Source organism: Esox lucius, chromosome 11 (assembly GCF_011004845.1).
Source record: "Esox lucius isolate fEsoLuc1 chromosome 11, fEsoLuc1.pri, whole genome shotgun sequence".
NCBI classification, from domain to species: Eukaryota; Metazoa; Chordata; class Actinopteri; order Esociformes; family Esocidae; genus Esox; species Esox lucius.
Window position 1 is genome coordinate 17,837,897 of NC_047579.1, and position 23,277 is coordinate 17,861,173.

Sequence of the window (23,277 nt, forward strand, 5' to 3'; positions counted from 1 at the left end):
TGTCGTTAACCACTACACCACAGAGCTTTACATTTGCCAGCTGTCAGTAGAGCCTCTTGTCTCTATCCTGAACAAATCCTCTTTTGCCACTGCCCGTTTTAGTAGTTATTTGGCCATTCATGAATGACATTGATACAGTTAAACTGACTAACGTTTCTTACTAAGTTTACCTCCACCACAAATAGCGTCTATGTATGGCGTTTGCCACTGGCCGTTTTAACAGCGTATTAGCCGGGAATAAGCTTTACCGGTATCTACTAACTTACTGGAATAAGTCATTAGAATTGAGCAATTGCTAGCGAGTCTGCTAAAGCTATGTAATTTCATGGCATAAGAATGTATAATTTTCTTTCATGGCAAAACAACGTACATTTCTTTAATTCATGTATGATATTTATACAATAACAATCAATAAAGGTGACGATAACTAACTTTTTCATCAAGTGTAAAGGCGAGAGAATCGTGCAATCTACCAGAAATAATGAATAAATGTTGTTGCTCTCAATAGAGTCAAACTCAGGACATGTCTGTAACCACTATGCCATGACATTAAACATTTCAGTAGTTGCTAGACTCCATTGAGAACTGACTAACGTTTCTTATTTAGTTTACCTCCACCATAACGTTTATGAACTGTATTGCTTTTGCTACTGGTGTTTTAACAGCGTATTAGCCAGTAATGGGCTTACTAGTATCTATTAACTTCCTAGGAATAATCATAGGAATTGAGCAAATGCTCCACTTACGCAGTCCGGCAAAAAGTTAATATTGTGTTTTTCATATTAGCAATTCAATTTATTATCAATTTATTTGTAAGCTCCAAATCTTCCTATTATCCCCATGTCACCCACAGGGAGAACTACTCAACAGGCAATGTAGCATTTACAGGGATTAGCAATGGACAGAGTGAGGGAGCAAGAGCATGTCGCCCATATGGGGTTGGGGCAGTAGAGACCGGAAAATCACTGTAATCATGAACCTTGGAATATTTGTTCTCATTTAACATCACATTCCTTTCCAGACTCTTGATATTAACCAGCCTAGACTTAAGGTATTCAGGATTAACTACAGAACAATACAAAACACTGATATCATTCCTCGCGCAATCGGTAGCTAAATACATATTATCCATCGTTACATTCACGTCAGCACGTTTAACGTTTTTCTCCACAATCGCTCCTTGATATTCATATGCCCATAGAGTGCATAGGTATGAACCATATTTCAATTAATCTGACAGCATTTCTTCAGTAAGCCATTTACACTGCCGGGCCACACCCCAAACTGTTTTGAAACCGTCCAGTGCCATTATTTTTCTATACTTCTCAGATAAACCAGCAAGCAGTGTTACAAGTAATCCGTTACATGTACACAAAAACAGTAACTCTAATCCGTTTTGTTACCAACTAAAATATTGTAATCGGATTACAGATACTTTTGGATAACTTCAATTGAAAAATAATAGGTGCTGTGATGGTAATTCCATCGATCGACACTCTTAAAGGAGACAAAATTCTCTAGGCACCATTTTAATATCATTTGCAAATAAGAGGGACACGTCAACCGCTTACAAACATAATCGTCCGAGGAGTCTCTAACTCAATACATGCACAATCCATATATATTACATAGAAAAAGGGGTGTGGTAAGTTGTTGCCCATCTGTCCTATGTCAATAAAACACACTCCCTTTGTTCTATCACATGTCCTGGGATTCACACAAGGGACATGTTGTCCTCCCCCATCTGGTTAACTTTCTCAACCCTTAAGGGGAACTTAAAGACAACCTGCTGATAGGTAGATGATTAACCCTATACTCTACTGTGACCAATCAAGAATGCCCCCTAAGACATATACCAGATCCCCTCTCCCACACTCATCTATTTATCTAAACAAGGGGACTCAGTCCTTTAATCATTAAGAATGTATCAGGTTTCAGAATTTCCACAACAGTGCGCGAAATAATTATGACACGTTGCATGATTGATTTTTTTATATAAATGTTTTAAAAACAGTTATTTGAACCAAAATAACAATTGCGTGCCTCAGGTGTGATAATTATGCGCGCAAAGGTAGGTGCGCAGAACCAGATTAGTGACCAATGCAAATTACATTTTTGGCCAGCTATGTAAACTCTTACATTGATTGATCCCGCAAAATGTGTTCAATTGGTTATAGGCTATTCCTGTTTGCCTCTTAATATTAAAGTAATCTAAAAGTAATTCAAAGTCGTGGGATTATGTTACTCAGTTTGAGAAATCAAAAAGTTACTTTAATGATTACAAATGTGGACAGGTAACTTGTAACTGAAACGGATTACATTTTAAAAGTAACCTACCCAACCCTACCAGTAAGTACAATATGCGCTACTGTTTTACTACGGCATTCATAAGTTGAACTCAGCAGACCACTGTTGTCCCATACAACATCATGGTTAAAGCGCACAGTCACAAAAGTGTTAACACACTGTAAATGCAATTGTAAATCTCTCAATCAGAAGAAAAATAAAATGTAACAATTTATACAGGGTCAATATAATGGTGTAGTGTCTGTCACTGCTAAAACATCTTCGGCTAGACCTCACAGAATCAAGGTGTGACGTCCTCAAAGAAACCAAAAAACTGCAAAATACGCAGTGAAGATTTCCCAGGGACCAAAATTCTGGCTAACACCCAGGACACAAAGGCCTAATGTCTCCTGGGGCTCTCAGAAGAACTACTAGACTAATGAGACCAGACACCTGCAGTGAGGGAAATCATTATTTTATCCCCTGCTGATTTTGTACTTTTGCCCACTGACAAAGAAATTATCAGTCTATAATTTTAAATCCTGAAAAACGCATAAATTCATTTGCATTTTAATGAGTGAAATAAGTAGTTGATCCCCTCTCAATCATAAAGATGAGGTGTCTTTTATACAGGTAACGAGCTGAGATTAGGAGCTCACTCTTAAAGGGAGTGCTCCTCATCTCAGCTTGTTACTTGTATAAGAGACACCTGTACACAGACGCAATCAGATTCCAAACTTTCCACCATGGCCAAGACCAAAGAGCTGTCCGAGGATGTCAGAGACAATATTGTAGACCTACACATTGGCTGGAATTGGCTACAAGACCATTAGCAAGCAGCTTGGTGAGAAGGTGACAACAGTTGGTGTGATTATTCGCAAATGGAAGAAACACAGCATAACTGTCAATCTCCCTCGGTCTGGGGCTGCATGCAAGATCTCACTTCGTGGAGATCTTGCAGGAAGATCTCCTGAGAATGGTGCAGAATCAGCCCAGAACTACACAGGAGTATTTTGTCAATGATCTCAAAGCAACTGGGACCATAGTTACCAAGAAATCAATTGGTATCACACTGCCGTGAAGGAATGAAATCCTGCAGCGCCCACCAGGTCCCCCTACTCAAGAAAGCACATGTACCGGCCCATCTAAAGTTTGCCAATGAACATCTGAATGATTCAGAGGAGAACTGGGTGAAAGTGTTGTGGTCAGATGAGACTCTGTAGGACCTCCATTTGGTGGAACTGGATTTGAACCCGTCATTTATTTATTCCAAATAGTCGTTGAATGAATGTAACAAATGTATTGAATATATAAAGAGATTATTAAAATTACAGTACAAGTATCAAAGATGGAAAGTTCTCCGGAGATTAAAGATGCAGGCAGGAGTGAGGAAAATGCAAGAAACCTTCAACCCCTCACTCTGGTTGTATCCTAAAACTCAAGTAGTGGGGGTGAGTTAACTGACCTGAGGAAAACAAGACCAGTCCTGTAGAATAGACCCCTTATCAATCCCTGGGGGTCTTCCTATGACACAGGGGTGTTATCTCAAGGATCACGCAAGCTAGGCAATTAAAAGCAACCCTTTTGTCTCTGCATTCGCTTCTAACAGAAACACCTGTTAACCGTAAACATTCCAATGACAGCCTACTAGAATAGAAATGAAGTACATAGGCATATACGGCTATAATAAATAATGAAGAATCATTGAATGTGTAAATAGACATTGACATGTTTCAGTTCCTTCAACTGATATTGTAGATATTGTTCTTGACATTTAACTGACTTCGGTTGGACCGAGTTAGACCTACGCCGGGTTAATCTTTCCTCTTGGACGGCAAAGAATTGACTCCTGTGCATTTTCTTTTGTGTAAATAGTTTTGATTGAAAGTCTGGCTTCTTTTCAGTAGAGACTTAATTAACATTGGTTGTTTGTTTGATTTAGTCATAGATTTCAAGCATGTGGTTTCAAAATGTGAAGTTACAGCTTAAAATGTTCAAAACCTTGTAATCAATTACATCTGAACCTTTGTTTGATCACATACCTTTTTTAATCTTTGTTGCAAAATGCAGTTCTCTCTTGGATGCCAAGTGTCTTTCACTCACCAGCCTCTACTTGACACCTAATACCAATGTACATTCTACGACAGGGTGGTCAAACAGGTAGTGTAGAAAAAATGAGTTACAGGCAGTGACATGAGAGACACTGTCCATTATTGTTCAAATAATTTCATTTTGCATATGCTATGACACTTTATCCTAAACATTACAATGGATGCACAGTTTAAAAATAAATGGTTACCTGGCAGGCTAACCCCTGATTCTGACGGAAATCTTAACATGGAATTGTTTATTTCTGACCAGGAAATGTTACCATTGTAAACTGTAGAGTATTTAATCTCTTTTTACACAAGTGTTACACAGTGTTGGTTGCCCATCAATACTTGAAAGTTCAGGGAATGTTAGTACACTGCGCAAAAAGTAAGGGAACACAATCATCACAGTATAAAACCAAGTCAATTCAACTTATCAATCTGTCCAGTAACGCAGCATAAGTGAATGTGAATCAATGTCACCTGTTTTGGTGCAAATGAAAGTGACAACAGATACACTGGAGAGGCAATAGCAAGACAAGCAACCCACAAAAAGGGAATGGTTTTGCAGGTGGTGGCCACAGACATTTGATATATCTTTATAAGTCCTTGCATTTTGCCAGTGTCTTAGTCACTGCTTGTAGCATGAGGTGGTACCTGCAGCCCATTCAGGTTGCACAGGTAATCCAGCTTCTCCAGGATGGCACATCCATATGTGCCATCGCAATAAGGTTTGCTGTGTCTCCCAGTACAGTCTCAAGAGCATTGAGGAGATACCAGATGACGGGGCGTTACATGAGGAGAGCTGGACAGGGCTGTAGGTGTGCATTAACCCAGCAGCAGGACTGGTATCTGCTCCTTTGTACGAGGAGAAACAGGAGGAGCACTGCTAGAGCCCTACATAATTTCCTCCAGCAGGCTACTGGTGTGCATGTTTCTGACCAAACTGTTAGAAACAGACTCCATGAGGGTGGCATGTGGGCCCGATATCCTTCAGTGGGACCTGTGCTCACAGCCCAGCATGGTGCAGCTTGATTGGCATTCACCAGAGAACACCAGAATTGGCATGTCTGCCACTAGTGCATCGTTCTCTTCACAGATGAGAGCAGGTTCACACTGAGCACATGTGACAGGCGTGAGTCTGGACAGCATGACCAGTTTGGGGGTGGGTCAGTGATGGTCTGGGGAGGCATATCTTTGGAGGGTCGCACAGACCTCCACGTGCTGGCTAACGGTACCCTGATTGCTGTTAGTGTCAGCAGCTGGGGTGTGGAAGGACACAGGCGCAGAATCAAAGTAAAGGGTGTAATCCATTGGGTTTAATCAAAAGAAGGACTTAAACGAAAACAAAACAAAAGCCGCAACCAGTGACATGGGATATTCCATTCAGGAACACAACCAAAATTAACCACACTGGCAATGCAAAACAAGGAACTTAAATAGGGTCCCCAATTGGAGGCAATGACCAACACCTGCCTCCAATTGGGGAGACCAAAAGAATTGGAGGTGTCTATATGTGCCACCTCCTCGGCGGGCCCGGGCAGCGGCGACCAGTCCTCGGCGGGTTCTGGTGGCGGCGGCCACTGGGCAGCGGGAGGAGCTGGTGGCGCTGGCTGTATACAGACACAATTATTGATGCGTTTAACATGTTCATCAAGTGACTGAAGTTAGACAGGGGCTAATTACCATTTGTTCTAAGCCTAATTGTTTGGAAACATCACAGCAAAAAAAATCTTGTTAATGAGTTAAGTAGAAACTTTAGCGCATTTGACTTTTTTTTTTTGCCACCCCAATAACGACCCATTTTCTACATTAAGAACAACTGTATATTAAATGAACGTTGATAGTTAATAATTAGTTAAACAAACCATAGCACACACATTAGACTGTGCAATTGTAGTCCTGACGAGCCGTGAGTTTGCTGTGTACCTCAATACATTTTTGCTGAATTTGGCTCCATACTCAATATGTTGGTGATTTGTTGGTTTCAATTGACTATCTTTTTATTGTCAATGAATTACACAATGTACAGTAAAGACTTTGATATTTAATATATTTCCTTCAGAGACCCTATGTGTGATTTAAGTGTCCCCCTAATTTTTTATGCAGTGTAGTTTGTGAAATCATGATCAATTCTGTGCAGGTTGTCAGGCTGTCTGGTCACAAAGGAAGGCTGTGCTTCTCTGAATTCAGCTCTGAAGGCAAACCCCTCACATCTGAAAGAGCTGGATCTGAGCTACAATCACCCAGGAGACTCAGGAGTCAGACTACTCTCTGCTGGACTTGAGGATCATCATTGGAGACTGGAGAAACTCAAGTATGTCCTGTATATGTTTTCTCTATCACTAATCAGAAATATAGTATTAACACTATGACTGCTATATGCCTACGCGAATTGCTGTTTGAGTTTGTAATTAAAATAAAACTGCCATTTTGAAAGCTACACCATTGTCCTTCCACGACTTCTCCTAAATATTATATTATTCCCTTCAGAATTCTAAACTCAAAACTATTTAGAGACCATTTACCTGTTTTTCCCCCAGTTTTCCTACATAATCCACCAACAGCACACAGCACTTAGTCTTGGTTCCCTGGCAGCTGGTAATGGTACCCAGGAGTATATAAGACAAAATATAGCTTGACAGAAAATTATAATAAAATGAAGCAACAATATACATAACACTGTACATTAGCAGCTGTTTAAAAAAAGAGTTCTGTAAACTAGCAGCAATCTGGGTAGTATTATTGATATAGCAGTAGTCTGGGTGGTATTACTGAACATTTAGATATGGCAAGTATGGTTATAATATACATAAGTGTGAACCTGCAGCAATTGGTAGAGTTATTGATATACACTCACCTAAAGGATTATTAGGAACACCTGTTCAATTTCTCATTAATGCAATTATCTAATCAACCAATCACATGGCAGTTGCTTCAATGCATTTAGGGGTGTGGTCCTGGTCACGACAATCTCCTGAAATCCAAACAATGTCAGAATGGGAAAGAAAGCTGATTTAAGCAATTTTGAGCGTGGCATGGTTGTTGGTGCCAGACAGGCTGGTCTGAGTATTTCACAATCTGCTCAGTTACTGGGATTTTCACGCACAACCATTTCTAGGGTTTACAAAGAATGGTGTGAAAAGGGAAAAACATCCAGTATGCGGCAGTCCTGTGGGCGAAAATGCCTTGTTGATGCTAGAGGTCAGAGGAGAATGGGCCAACTGATTCAAGCTGATAGAAGAGCAACTTTGACTGAAATAACCACTTGTTACAACCGAGGTATGCAGCAAAGCATTTGTGAAGCCACAACACGCACAACCTTAAGGCAGATGGGCTACAACAGCAGAAGACCCCACCGGGTACCACTCATCCCCACTACAAATAGGAAAAAGAAGCTACAATTTGCACAAGCTCACCAAAATTGGACAGTTGAAGACTGGAAGAATGTTGCCTGGTCTGATGAGTCTCGATTTCTGTTGAGACATACAGATGGCAGAGTCAGAATTTGGCGTAAACAGAATGAGAACATGGATCCATCATGCCTTGTTACCACTGTGTAGGCTGCTGGTGGTGGTGTAATGGTGTGGGGGATGTTTTCTTGGCACACTTTAGGCCCCTTAGTGCCAATTGGGCATTGTTTAAATGCCACGGCCTACCTGAGCATTGTTTCTGACCATGTCCATCCCTTTATGACCACCATGTACCCATCCTCTGATGGCTACTTCCAGCAGGATAATGCACCATGTCACAAAGCTCGAATTATTTCAAATTGGTTTCTTGAACATGACAATGAGTTCACTGTACTGAAATGGCCCCCACAGTCACCAGATCTCAACCCAATAGAGCATCTTTGGGATGTGGTGGAACGGGAGCTTCGTGCCCTGGATGTGCATCCCACAAATCTCCATCAACTGCAAGATGCTATCCTATCTATATGGGCCAACATTTCTAAAGAATGCTTTCAGCACCTTGTTGAATCAATCCCACGTAGAATTAAGGCAGTTCTGAAGGCGAAATGGGGTCAAACACAGTATTAGTATGGTGTTCCTAATAATCCTTTAGGTGAGTGTATGAGTGCAATAACTTATGAATGGTGGCATAGCACACTACAACTACAGTGTGAAAATTAAAAAGAAAACATTTACATACAGCAACAAATATAGGAATGGGATAAAGCACAAATACACTTAACACTGTACATAGCCGCAGTTTCATGAAAGTACTATAAACTAGCAGCAATTGGCAGTATGAACTCTATGGTAGAATCATTGAGTATTATAGATACACATGAGTGTACTATGCTTATGAATGGCACATACAAAGTAATATTGCCCATTAAAAGTACCTGAAAGTACATTAGAGGATCTGGAATTAATTAGGCTATTATTGGATTTAGGCTGTTTAGGCTGCTCAACATTTACGTTTTTCAATAGAATTATTCATGAAACAAAATACCAGCGATATTCTTTACCAATCACCAATTTAACAAACATATTACACATTACTGTTTTTATTAGTAGAGAATAAGAGACAAAATAATAAACACATCCTATTATCTCTTAGAATTGTCTCTGTTTACTTTAATGAAGATTAAGATTCTACAAATGTATTACGCTAAATCAGTGTTTCCCAATCCTAGTCCTTGGGACCGAAAGGGGTGTCAGATATGTGAGTGCTAGGGCAAAAACAAAAACGTGCACTCCTTTTGGGTCCCGAGGACCAGGATTGGGAAACATTGATTTAGCGATCAATAATTATTCACGAAACAAAATACCAACGATATTCTTTACCAATTAACAATTCAACAAATTGAGATTCAAATATCACACACGTCCTATAATCTCTCTGAATTTTCGCTGCTTATTTTACTGAAACTTAAGATTCAAAAAAATGTATTACACTAAATGTTTTACACTAAATAATAAATAATCTAATCTAATGAGTAGCAGTGAAATAGCAATGACATCAATGGATGAATGGGCAATAACCCCCTAATCAACCCAGACACACCTATGCATGTGGTTGAAGTGTGATGGTAACGAATGAAGCAACCGCTTCAGATAGATTATGTGACGCCTGCGTTTAGACGACAAGGAGACAAGCAGGCTACGCTTGGAAAAAGACAAGTTTGCTGCAATCTCAGACACCTGGAAAAGTTTTGTGAAGAATTCTATTGCTTGTTACAAGTCAACCGTCAAGAGCTTGGTGCCGTTTTACCCATTACATGGCCAACAAACCCGAAAAGTTTGGAATACAATTTTGGTTAGCTGCTGATGTCGACGCGAAGCTCTACTCCACAACAGTGACGCAGAATGGGAATGCTGCGCTTAGTGTACAGACGTAAGAAGAACAAGATTGTTTGCCTTCTCAACACCCTGCATCCAACCGTAGCCATCAGCAGCAGACCCAAGAAGAAAACAGAGACAGTGACACACTACAATCACACAGGTATGTCAGACAAAAAGCTTTAGCCTTTATCTACCATTATAGATATGTATATCCTATTATTTCATTATTGCCATTTTAATTGATGTTATTTTTCTATATAATCTTAACCTTATATTTGTATTCAATAGGTAGACCAGATGGCAAAACTGTACTCTGTAAAAGGAGGTACTTTTCGCTGGCCTGTTCCTGTGTTCTACAACCTTTTAGACATGGCTGCTGTCAACCCAAATGTGCTGTACCAGCAATGTCTCAACAAGACAATCAGCACAAGACTTTTCAAAATGGATCTGGTGTGGGAGCTTCCTGAAAACTATATGAACGCCAAGAAGCAAGTCACCAAGGAGGCAGCACGTCCCACTCTTCCTCTTCCCAAGCCTCGGCAGCTAAAAACCCGGCAAGAAGACACCGTGTCAAGTCGGCAAGTGCACATGGAACAGGACAATGAGAACTGTGTCCAGTGTAACCGTTGTGTTTGCCAGTCTTGTTCACACAAACCCCCGAAAGCTGTGTGCAGTTTGTGGGGTAGACGTTTAACCTTTAAAGATCACGGGAGGCACCATGACAGTGTAGGTTACTGTAAATCATCCTTTGATCATCCTTTTACTCTGCTAATGGAATTTACAAATACAATTCATTGAATAATACACTGCAATGTTTTTACTTGAAGAAAAGGCTGTGTTGCCATACACCACAGCCTACGCCTTTGTAGAACAAAGCAAGAACATATCCTTGAGATGCGGGCTATGGAACAAGTCACAGTCAAAACGCATTATGCCTGAGAAATTGTTCAGGACAGACAAAAACCTTGCTGGCTACAACCTTCAGTAGCTACGTTATAGGAAGCCTAAAATGAAACTGTTTATTGATTTTTGAATTATGTTTTAGGATTTGTACAGGATAGACAAAAACTTTGCTGACTACACGATTCTCTCGTCTTAACACTTGATGAGAAGTCTGTCTGTTATCATCACCTATATTGATACAGTAGTTACTGTATCAATGTCATTCACAAATGGTTAATAAGCTTTTAAAACACTGAGTGGCAAAAGCAATACAGTTCATAGATGCTATTTGTGATGGAGGTAAACTTAATAAGAAATGTTACTCAGTTTAACACAATGGTTAATGGTGACTAACGAAATATTCAAACTTGGCGTGATGTTAATATGTGACACAATTATATAATGTCATGAGGCTATTCCAACACCTGTGGCGTAGTGGTTAATGACACAGCCTTTCAAGTGGGCAACCCGGGTTTGAACCTCAAGAGGGCAACCACGATCAATACTTTCTATTGCCGGCCGGCTTATCTTACGATAAGACCTTCAATGCAAACACATTCTTGTATTCTTCAAATTAATTAACCATTTAAAACAAACAAATTCTGTAATTCATTTTTTTTGTACTATTCTATATAGTTTGATGACTGTAGATGATGCTCTGACTGGATGGTGATGCTGCGGAGGAGAATGTGTATGCTAATAGGGACGATTTGTATGCTAATGATGAGAAATAACTTTCGGTTTTCGCGGATACTGGGGGTTTGAAAAGCCTGGCTGTTCTAGTCTTAAGTTGTCATGTTGTTTTGCATTATGTTACATGTCAAATACTGAACGCCTACCTGTACTCATTTAGCATGAACACAGTTTCAATGTCAATGTACCCTGAAATGATATCAAGCTGGATAATTGTGATTTTTAGGAAAAACACATTTATTCATTCAGATATTACTGCACCATCAATATTAATATATTCAGACCTCTGCTGGTCTGTATTTGTTTTCACTTGTATTAACCACACCATTAACCTTTCTAATAGTTTAGTGTGGTGGTAGTTAGTTCATTGTTGTTGTAGTTAGTTCATTGTTGTTGTAGTTAGTTCAGTGTTGTTGTAGTTAGTTCAGTGTGATGGTAGTTAGTTTAGTGTGGTGCTACATAGGTCAGTGTTTTGTTGTTGTTACAGTAGTTCAGTGTGATGGTATTTCCATGTAGTGGCCATTACTTCAGTATGTATTTAGTTAGTCCAGTGTGAGGTGTTTAGCCCAAGTGTGAGTTAGTTAGTTAGTTCACTGTGGGTTAGCTATTCCAGTGTGGGATGTTTAGCCCAAGTTTAGGTTCGTTAGTTAGTTCAGTGTGGGGTGTTTAGCCCAAGTGTGAGTTAGTTAGGGAAACATCTGATTCTCTAAGAGAGAACTGTTCAGGTAATACTGTTCTTTACTGAATGTTTGACTTTGAAATGTTAGGAGGCCAATGTTAACTAATGAAATATTGATCTTTCCCCTTGATATACTGTAGATAAATGTCATCAGTATGCAGTTAATGATGTGATGATATCTTAGTACTCAGTTCACTATCAAATGATTAGTCATGTTGAATTTATGGTCACCTAGCGTAACCAGGGCTGTTGGGACAACATGTGTTGAGGCATCCCCACGACTCTTTAGATTTAGTTTAATAAAATGCATTCATATAAACATTGAGGTTCAAAATGATGACTTCAGACAATTTCCTTGAGGATTTGTATATTTCCTTCACATCAGAGTGTTGAGATTGGTGTCTTGACTGATTGGGTTTGCAGAAATCACAAGTCTTCTGGGCCGGACACAAAGCAAAAGTCTCCTTCAGTATTTAACAAGTGTGAAAACACTTCACTCCTGACAGATAGAAATGAACAAGGACTTGGAGATGTAGAAATTTTGATGTAGAAATGTTCTGGGCTTAGACGCCCAAAATACATTTGTTGGATCTTAGGGTTTTCTTCTGCTTCTTCCACAGTATGGATCATGGTGGAGAGTGGAGGTTGAAATCAGGACTGAAAAAATGTAAGTCATTTATTATACAGAACACATACAGCTGGTGTGTGTGTGTGTGTTCACATGTATGTACAGTATGTTTGTGTGTACATGCATGTGTGTGTAAGTTTGTGCATGTCTGTTTCATTATGCCAGTGTGTGTTTGTGTTTTTGTCTGAGTATCTTAATATCCAGTATATGACAATAAAGAAATAAAACATGCATGTGTGTGTATAATATGAATGATGATGATGTGTAATATTCTGTCTTGGTCTCATCCATCAGATGTCTGTGATCTCACACTGGACCCAAACACAGTATACAGAAACCTCTTTCTGTCTGAGGAGAACAGAACGGTGACAAGGAGGAGAGAGAAGCAGCCGTATCCTGATCACCCAGACAGACATGATTACTGGCCACTGGTGTTGTGTAGAGAGGGTCTGTCTGGACGCTGTTACTGGGAGGTAGAGTGGAGTGGGAAATGGGCTCTGATAGGAGTGACATATAAAGGAATCATCAGGGGAGGACAGGATGTTCACTGTTGGCTTGGAGCCAATGACATGTCCTGGAGTCTGAACTGTCATGATGACCAATACTCTGTCAGTCACAATAATAAGATAACTGTCATACCTGTCACCTCCTCAGTCCCCCACAGAGTAGGAATGTATCTGGACTGGCCAGCCGGCACTCTGTCCTTCTACTGGGTCTCCTCTGACATACTGACCCACCTGTACACATTCAACACCACATTCACTGAGCCCCTCTATCCAGGGTTTTATCCTGTTTATTGTGACTCCTCAGTGTCTCTGTGTCAGATGGTCCCTGTGTCAAACACAACATGATGTTTCACTCTGATCATGGTCAAAATTTGGGTTCAATCCAATACCAAGTAATACTGGGCCAGAATCACCAATATCAATACTCAAGTAGGGGGGAGCGGTGTGTCATGATTAATAAGGTGAATGCTTCAAAAGGCTAAATCTGAATAAATGTTTATGATGACAAAATAATTTGCAATCATTGTCAGGTGAGTGGTAAAGTTGTTTTTGCTTTCCACTGTTAATTACTTAATCACATGCATGTTAAAACACATAAGGCAAATAAAAAATAAAATAATAATTCAGTTCCATTAAAATAAGTAGTTTGTATAAGTCTATATTGGCTGAATGTCTGAATATAGTCTATATTTAATCAGTCTGCTAAAGTAAGCTAATGATGACCAATTGCAGTTAGTATTAAATGTGTTACGTGAAAGTAACATTAACCAATGCTGGACATCTGATTTGACTAAAATATCAATTTCATTACTATATATACCTGGATATTCCTTGCCTGTCTGAAAGGATTGCCAGTGAACTCTGTCCCTGTGTCTGGGATCTGTCTGAGGCTTTTCCCACCTCCCTTCTTTTCTGTGGCAACTCAGTTCTCTTTCTCGTGGGTTTTCATACGTTTAAACAACCTTCCTACATACATCGTAGTTTGTGAAGATTTCATGTACAGCCATAAAAAATCAACACACGGTGCTCCTCTTTCGTTAAGCCATGGCATACATGCATGCAATGAATGCAGGCCTGTATCTCTGTGGTTTGTGCCGATAGTCAGGGTGTGCGCGCAGGGCGCTGTGCGTGCGCAACGCATATGTTCGCACAGTCGCAAGCATCAGTAGAGCTGCAGAAGCACTTTTCATGACTATTGAGCTTTGTTTGCACAGTGACAGTTCTACTCCTTGATGAAATGGTTACAACCTAGAAGAAAGAAAATGAAACTGGTATCGATCCAATTGACACTAGAATAAATTTTCGAGAACGAGATGTGGTATCTGTAGTATCAATATTTTGGGATCTGCCCACCCCTATTCCAAATGTAATCACACTTCAAATCAGTGATTTTATTTTGTAGAAGCATTTGAAGCGTTTTTCACAAATTCGGAATTGCCAAGAAATAATTACGGAATAATTAATGGGTCTCCGTTGCAAAGAGGTTCCTTGGGAGGATTTTGATCATTGTACCCCTTTTCAAGATTTCAACACAAACGGGGTGAGTGTTATGAGCTTCCACATGTGAAAGACTCAACAGCTCGATAACACTTTCCGATAAGGGTACATGAACTACCATTAACAAATACGTGAGAGAGACGTGGTCGCGTTGCGTTGGGACTGAATTCGATCCAAACCAACACCCATCAAGCAACGCGCCAGTGGCCCACCGGCAGTCCACTAGCGTTTTGCCGCTGCGACCGCCGAGCGTTTCTACAAAAGCTTTTTTTTTTTGTGTCGCGTTGCAGTCGGGCCCCCGGTGGGCCACATTCATGACAATGCCTTCTAACAATACCCTGATCAGCAGCTCACCAGCGGCCCGACGGCGGCTAGCCGCTTTTATGCAAGAAACCCAGCGGGATGCCTCACGCCCCAATATTAGGTTTTATTTATCATAATCCTTTATAATAATGTTGGTCATATCACAAATGACAATGTACTGAATAAAATCTAAACAATTCATTTCAAATAGTGCAAGATGCATACAAAAAAACCATGCACAAATTATACAGCAAGCATACAAAATAAACATGTGCAAATGAATGGAAATAAAAATTTTACAAAATCAAAATGTGCAAGAAAACGTGTCCAGCAACAGATAGTAAAATTACAGTATTTGAATGTGAAAGTACAAAATAAATATAATACAATACAAAATAAACAAGGGCTGGAATGGCAGTAATATACATAAGTATGACCTAGCAGCAATCAATAGTTATTGAATATCAGATAAGTGATATAAGCTTATGAATGGTAGCATAACACTACAAATACAGTCAGAATTAAGAACATTCACACAGAGCTATAAATATATTAAGAGGATAATGCAATCATATATATATAACACTACATAGCAGCAGTAAAAAAAAGAAAAAGAAATACAGTACTGCAAATTAGCTGAAATATTGGTTGTGCTGGAGATGGCTCCTGTAATACAGTAGTCTGTATTATTAATTATTCAGTCCTAAATATCTGGTTATTTTACAATCAGAACTCAAATCAGTGTCCACCAAAATGTTCATTCTTACCTTCATGTGCAGAGCTAAAACTTCCCCCTTCCTCTGCCTTCTTGCCCTTAAAAATAAATTGAAATTGATAAATAAAACTGGAAGCAACATGCTTTAATAACAAGTTAAGCATCTGGGTTAAGTGAATGAACCCACATTTACCTATGTAGCCACCCTCTACATGGTGGCGTGGAGTACCTCTCTGGTGCCTTGGAGTACTGTGCTTGCTCCATCCTAAAAATAAACATAAGTTGGTGAACAGGTAAATATTGTGAAACCAAGTAAACATTGCAGTAATTACAAGATCAACATGTAATTCACATACCTGGCGTGGAACTGCTCCCACACAGTCATCCTCCTCCGGGAACAAAACTACAGAAAACGTCATCACCTGAAAGCAATGTTTAGAAAATAAGTTACTGTAGGATTTTCATCTCAGGCCAACTGTTTTTTTCAAGCTCAGTTTCTATAACTTGTTTTCCTGCCAATGGTTAAGAACTTGGGTTCAGCTACCAGTAACTTGACTAAAGAATTTGAATGTTAATATAATACTGCAAACAGTCATTGTTTAATACAAAACAGTCATTACGTTCTTACTCAGTAAAATAACAACACTTAACGCTAGTTATTTATAATAGAACAGAACTCACCATAGATGTAGGTGACTCTGCGTTCAAACATTTTTGGTCTGATGTCCAAAAAATCCTTGATCATCGTTTGTTTCAGGAGTTCAACAAATTGTATTAAAACAATGTGATAATCCACATGTTGTATTGTCCAATTCAGAGCATATAGCTTATACCTTATACACATTGAACAAGAGTTGACGACAGTAAAATGTATGTTCCTTCTAGTTTTCACGGTACAACAGCGTGGAATCCAAATGGCGACTGTCTTGCCCATTGACATATGGTCTTAACTTACACGTGCAATTCGCTATAGCGCCATCTACGGACACCGCAGTGTTTAAACACAATAAAGAACTGTCCCCTATGAAGCATTAAAGTCGAGGCTATAGACGAGTTGAGCCGGTACCATGAAGTGGAAAATGGCCATTAGTTCGGGAAAATATTATGGTAAGCAATGGTGAGATGTGTTTACTACACAAAGGTCCTTTACACAAGCAATAGTGCAATAATCAAAGTCTTTTATTTAAAACTACCAATTCTGTACACTAAGATTTTACAATATTAAAATAAATCAAATAATCAGTACAAAAATAAAAGGGGTACAATAGTATCTCTGCTGGAAAAATGGCAACACAAGCAGATACAGCAGACTAAAGCGCATTCCCTTTTTTCCGCGGCTTGCCACGTAGTCGGGCCGCTGGTGGAAAGCCGCCTGAGATGCAAATTACCTTATGCAAATTGAGATCAGGAGAAAAGCGACAAAAGCTGATGGCCTGCTGCCAGTGGCCAGCCAGCAGCAAAACGCAGGCACCGCGCCAGCGATTGCTCAGTGGGCCCCAGCGCGTTCTGGTAACTCTTGAAGGAAAAGCATATAAAGTACAGGTCGGTAATGTACAAAAGTACACCGGACATTTAGATTCTTGCCTGTTAAATTGTATGTAGAGAGCTGGAAAAGCATAGTCATTTTATAACTATGAACTAGACAGAAAACCCATGTTGAATGTAAAATGCCATGAGGGTGGTGCCTTCCTTTGAAAAAAAAATTGAATTTGTTGCAGTACTGTATGAATATTTTATTTTCGAAAACAAGACTCCTGACTATCCCTAAGAAAAATATTATTGTTTGTAATTGTATTGTTTAGGAACCTTGCAATTGTTGCCCTGTACATTTTAGCGATTAGCTAGTTCCTGTTAGCTGGCTCCAGTTAGCTGGCTCCAGTTAGCTGTATGCTAGCTCCATTTAAGTGTTTATTAGTTTTGGTTAGCACTTTGATAGCTTGCTCAGCCATGTTATATTCGTGTTAACGTTAAAGTAAATTGCAAACCGTTTGTTTCTGTCTTTGTTCATCATTCGTTCATGTTAACTACTGCATTTGTTAATGGTAGTTCATGTGCCCTTATCGGAAAGTGTCACCCAACAGCTCCAATGTGTAGTGGATAATTTCTTGCACTTGTTTTGGTATTTTACTGATTGTCAGAATATTTAACACGTAGAATTGTGATGTCATGAGTGTAGGAGTTTTGTGCATATATACGCAAAACCATGCTCATTAGTGAGTAACAGCCAGGTTTTTTTACATTCTGGCATGGTTTATTCACATTTTGATGACCATCGTCCATAGATGCCAAATAAGAATGTAAAGGAAGATTGGTCATTTGGTGCCATACAATTTTTTTCTTTGTTTTGTTTAAACACTGTTTTGGATACTACATGACATACAAATTATTTCATAATTTGGATATTGTCACTATTATTTTACAATATGGATAGAAGTGAAAACAAAGAAATTCCCTTGAATAAGTACATTTGTTCAAACCGTTGACTGGTACTGTATATATTCAGCCCAAATATCAGACCTGGAAAAACACCCCCTGCACGTTTTTTTAAGGTCCAGTGAAACCTGGGACAGGTTCATACTGTAGATGTATTGATTGTATAAGTTAGTGAACTGTTGTAAGCAATGAAGGAAAATATTAATTGTTTGTAATATGAGCTGAAACTGAAGGAGCAAGTAGGAGAATAGGACACCCTGTTCAAGTGGTTGCCGGGGAGAGAAAGATTTAGTATGTCTGTCTTGTGAGAAACAGGTCACAGGTCAGAGACACACACACATAGTCGGACAGACAACACAGAAACCAGAAGGGGGGCAAGGGGATACTTGCAGTTATCCTATAAGGAATAGAACTGGGATTGGGCCAATGGCACACACTTTGTAAGTTAACGCCTCTATCTTTTGGGCGTAGTGGAAGTATAAAATGATCTGTTGACTGTTGATCCTTAGACATTGTGCGGCGACACTTGTCTCCAGAAGCTTCTGTAATAAATGGACATATGATACGGTAATTGACCTGACTCCTGGTGTTTTATTCTCCTTTCCAACAAACCAACTCGGGGAAGTGTTAGACTTCAACAATACCCAGATAGCACACACACGTCATTCCGCCGACACACGAGATGTTGGCGGAATGCAGTACTCATCAGAAAGATGTCAAGTAGACGTTGATTTTTCCCTTTACACCGATGTTTGAACGAAGCTTTCTGCTTCCCCGCCGACGTTTAGCCGACATTTAATAGCTTTACTGCCAACGGTTAATAGATCTACTGCCGACTTTTAATAAATCTACTGCTGACGTAAAGTGAAGAGACCAGATACAGACTAAGGTATGAACTTTATTTACAGAATGTACACTTTGTACAAACATAGAAAAAACTAAAGAAGCCTAACCAAAACACCCAACAATTGTTTATTATATAGTCTACAAATTGTCCTCTTCTTCCGCAGGTCTCTCCCCCCAGCTGCCGTCCCCGCCCTTTCAACCTCGAACTCAGTAATTCCTGGCAAACGTTTAAGAACAGAGAACCTGAAAGACGTAATATGATGCGATTGCAATAAGTATAACAGTGATTATGTAGTATTCAATTTAACGTGATGGTGCCGTAAAGAAAAAAACTTCTAAACGTTTTTGTTAGACAACGTACACATTTGTCAGTGCACAAAACCGTACTTATGGTATGTAACGCGTTGATTGATTTTCTGCATGCAATTTGAGAAATGCATATCGCACTGTCATAGTCAGAGCTACCAATACGCTCTAAGCAGAAGAGTTGAAACAGGAAAACAGACGTCCTGATCGCGTTCAAAACAACTCTCGTTCTCCTTATGCTAAACAAATTATATCACCGTGTTAGCCACCAGGAAGAAGGAAAGATCGGCCCGTCATCAGAGGAACACACGTTATAGATAGAGTGAAAAGCAGTGTTGCCAACTCTCGTGAGTCAAACAAGCAACCGCAGCCACAATAAGGTATATCTGCAGACCGCAATTCGGGGGCGTTACTTAATATGGGGGTTCCTGAATATTAAGTTACACCCTCTGATGTTCGCTATTGGTCAGTTTAAATGGGGGTTCCTGAATATTAAGTAACACCCACTGATGTTCGCCATAGGTCAGTTTGGGTACATCCTGGTTTGACACACGTTCACACACGTTATCATGTTGTATGGCCAGGTGAACACTTCCAAAACATTGTCTATTTTACTCTTGCTAAATAAATGATGTTCCTTGTCTCTTTGTCTCGTCAAATTATATTGTGTTTTCTGGATCTTGTATTTTTGTTGTGTGGAACCCAGCATTAGCTGATGGTTTAAAGACAGCTAATAGGTATCCTCATCAACAAACATAATTAACAGGGAAGCTCAAAATGATCACTAAGTCCTCTTTTGTCTATTTCGTCTATGAATGTTTCAGTGTCTTCAAAATTATTAAACAAAAACATGAATGGGGAGAGAGCTTCTTGTTCTTCCTCTAGAGTTGAAGCCTCTCTGAGCATCTGCAGACCACCCTGTATTTCCTCATCATTCAGGGGTGAGGACTACCCAGTCTCAGAAAAGGCCCATGTTGGCATTTACCCAGGCAACAGCATCCCCCAGCTCAACAACACATCTTTGGAACTGAAATGAAAGATCACAAAAATCACATAGAAGTAGAGGTGTACAAAGTGCAAAGTAAAAGTACTCAACTGTGTTCGGCTTTGTTCACCACTTCAGGGAAGTATCTAATTAAGATCTAAGTAACCAGGTAAAGCAAGCAAATGTATTTATACAGCACAATTCATACATCGAGCCCTGCTCAGTGTATATTCTTCAAACATATCAGAAATGTAACCATTCAGAGATTTATAAACTAAAAGCACCACTTTGAAATCTATTCTGTAACTGACTGGAAGCCAATGCAAAGATTTAAGAACCGGAGTGATGTGCTCTTTTCTCTTGGTCCTGGTTAGAATTCTGAATGAGCTGCAGCTGTTTTAAAGTATTTTTGGGGAGTCCAGTTAAGAGGCCATTACAGTAGTCAACCCTACTAGAGATAGCATGGATGAGCTTCTCTGGGTCTTTTTGGGGCACCAAGCCTGCAAATCTTGCAATATTTTTTAGATGATAGAATGCTGTTTTGGTGACCATTTGAATATGACTGTTAAATGTGAAGTCTGAGTTTTATCAGAACACCAAGATTATGAGCGTGATCCCTGGTTTTAAGGGCCTGAGAATCCAGCTCTTTACTAATACTATTTTTTTTGCCAAACACACTAATCTCATAATTGTACACAATTTTGGGAGTTCAAAACTAACCAGTGATCAATAAAATTAAAAGGAAGAGTGTAAATAATCAATTAAGATCACTGGTTAGTTATGAACTCTGTTTAGGTAATTTAGCTCATCCTTAGCAACTTCACAAATTCGGTGAACACAGCCAAATACTATTTTTTACACCACTGCATAGAAGATGGCCATGACAAATTATTATTTTGTTTACATTTCTAAATAATGACAACATAGTGTATATTAAGCTACAAAATAAATGGATCTTGCCTGATTGCATAGAGTGACAGGTGCATCACACATCTTTAGCTAGTTATAACGTACCCTAATAGACTAGACCTGGCTTAAGCCCCATGTGGTGCGAGACAAGGCAACCGTGTTTGACATCCACCTGTCAAATCCCGGGCCGTGTACATTTTGAACCACCCTCTGTTGGAGTCTCATGCACTGTCAATACGCCTCAACCAGGATTCGATTGAAGCACTGCAAGCTGGAACGCTGCGGTACGTTACCGGTAGGTTTTAGGTAATAATCGCAATCCATGTGCCACATCATCGCAGAAAAAATAACAAGTAGCCTACCTCGTCGCGTAGCTAGCTATCTTTAAACGTAACTATAAGGGTTGTTGTGTAGTCTGTCTCTGGAGAGCTATTAGAATCTCAGATTCAAAGATTTTAGTAGATAAGCAATCTTAGCGAACACGTTAACTATCCCTAAATATATAGCTAGCAGTTGTCAATTGGAAGCACTTACCAAAATCTACGTCATTGATCCTGTAATACTTCCTTCATAAATGCATTCACTTAATCGAAAACACCACACCAATGGAAACCTTCAATGGGCGTAACTTAATATTAAGGAACCCCCATATTAAGTTATGCCCCTGACTTGCGGTCTGCAGATATACCCTCCTCACCGCAGCTCCAAAACAAGCCCAATACCGTTATAGCGTGTTCCAGTCAATGAATGAGCCAGCAACAGTCTGAAACGCAAAACATGTATTTTAACATCAACAATCAAATAATTTTTTACAAAAAGACAATCAAATGTCAACAACGTGCAGAATATGAGAGGAGAGATGGAAAACGTGGGGACAGGAGCACTAAGGGGGAGCATAAAATACATTAGTACCATATGTATCTAGTATTAGTAAGCTATATATATATACATACATACATGCATACATACATACAAGTAGATTATGTTATGCTTGTTTTTTGCTATAAAACTAATAGATTCCAGCTTTGCAGTATCTGCACAGAGATTTACTGTCATCAGGGACCACTTGATGTACACTGTCTGTTGTACTTTTTGCCATACTTGAACCACTTCGTTGGCAGCATCGTTTGTGGAAATGTATGTAGTGCCACGCCATTTAAATGTATAATATTGCCTTACTTGCCATAGGCCTATGTATAATTCAATACCACCACCAGTATTGCTGCTAATTTACAGTACTTTTTTTAAAACTGCTGCTAGTGTACAGTGTTATGTAAATTATTGCATTCTCTTCTTGATATATTTTTGCTGTGTATACATTTTTCTTCTTAATTCTCACTATGTAGTTGTAGTGTGCTGTCATATTCATTAGCTTATTACACACATATGTATCTATAATATTCATTAATTCTACCAAATTGCTGCTAGCTTACATTGTTATGTAAATTACTGCATTACTTGCCATATACAGACATGCTCAAATTTGTTGGTACCCCTACAGCTCATTGAAATAATGCTTCATTCCCCCTGAAAAGTGATGAAATTGAAAGCTATTTTATCATGTATACTTGCATGCCTTTGGTATGTCATAGAATAAAGCAAAGAAGCTGTGAAAAGAGATTAATTTTTGCTTATTCTACAAAGATATTCTAAAATGGCCTGGACACATTTGTTGGTACCCCTTAGAAAAGATAATAAATAACTAGATCGTAGTTATATATCAAACTAATTTGTTTCTTTAATTAGTATCACACATCTCACCAATCTTTTAATCAGTCATTCAGCCTATTTAAATGGAGAAAAGTTGTCACTGTGCTGTTTGGTATCATTGTGTGCACCACACTGAACATGGAACAGAGAAAGCAAAGGAGAGAGTTGTCTGAGGAGATCAGAAAGAAAATAATAGACAAGCATGGTAAAGGTAAAGGCTACAAGACCATCTCCAAGCAGCTTGATGTCCCTGTGACAACAGTTGCAAATGTTATTAAGAAGTTTAAGGTCCATGGAACTGTAGCCAACCTCCCTGGGCGCGGCCGCAAGAGGAAAATCGACCCCAGATTGAACAGAAGGATAGTGCGAATGGTAGATAAAGAACCAAGGATAACTGCCAAAGAGATGCAAGCTGAACTCCAAGGTGGAGGTTCGTCAGTTTCTGATCGCACCATCCG

The 23,277-nt window shown here is 39.4% G+C and overlaps 1 protein-coding gene across 1 annotated transcript in view; it reads left to right on the top strand.

Moving 5' to 3' along the window:
* The window catches only part of LOC105009777 (NLR family CARD domain-containing protein 3-like), a 31,363-nt gene extending 16,367 nt beyond the window's left edge, over positions 1 to 14,996 (top strand). Inside the window, exons 7-9 of the mRNA XM_034295645.1 lie at positions 6,520 to 6,693; positions 12,602 to 12,648; positions 12,904 to 14,996. Of these exons, the coding sequence (XP_034151536.1) occupies positions 6,520 to 6,693; positions 12,602 to 12,648; positions 12,904 to 13,460 (778 nt within the window). The 3' untranslated portion in view covers positions 13,461 to 14,996. The remainder of the gene's footprint in view (positions 1 to 6,519; positions 6,694 to 12,601; positions 12,649 to 12,903) is intronic.
* Positions 14,997 to 23,277: the final 8,281 nt, after the last annotated feature.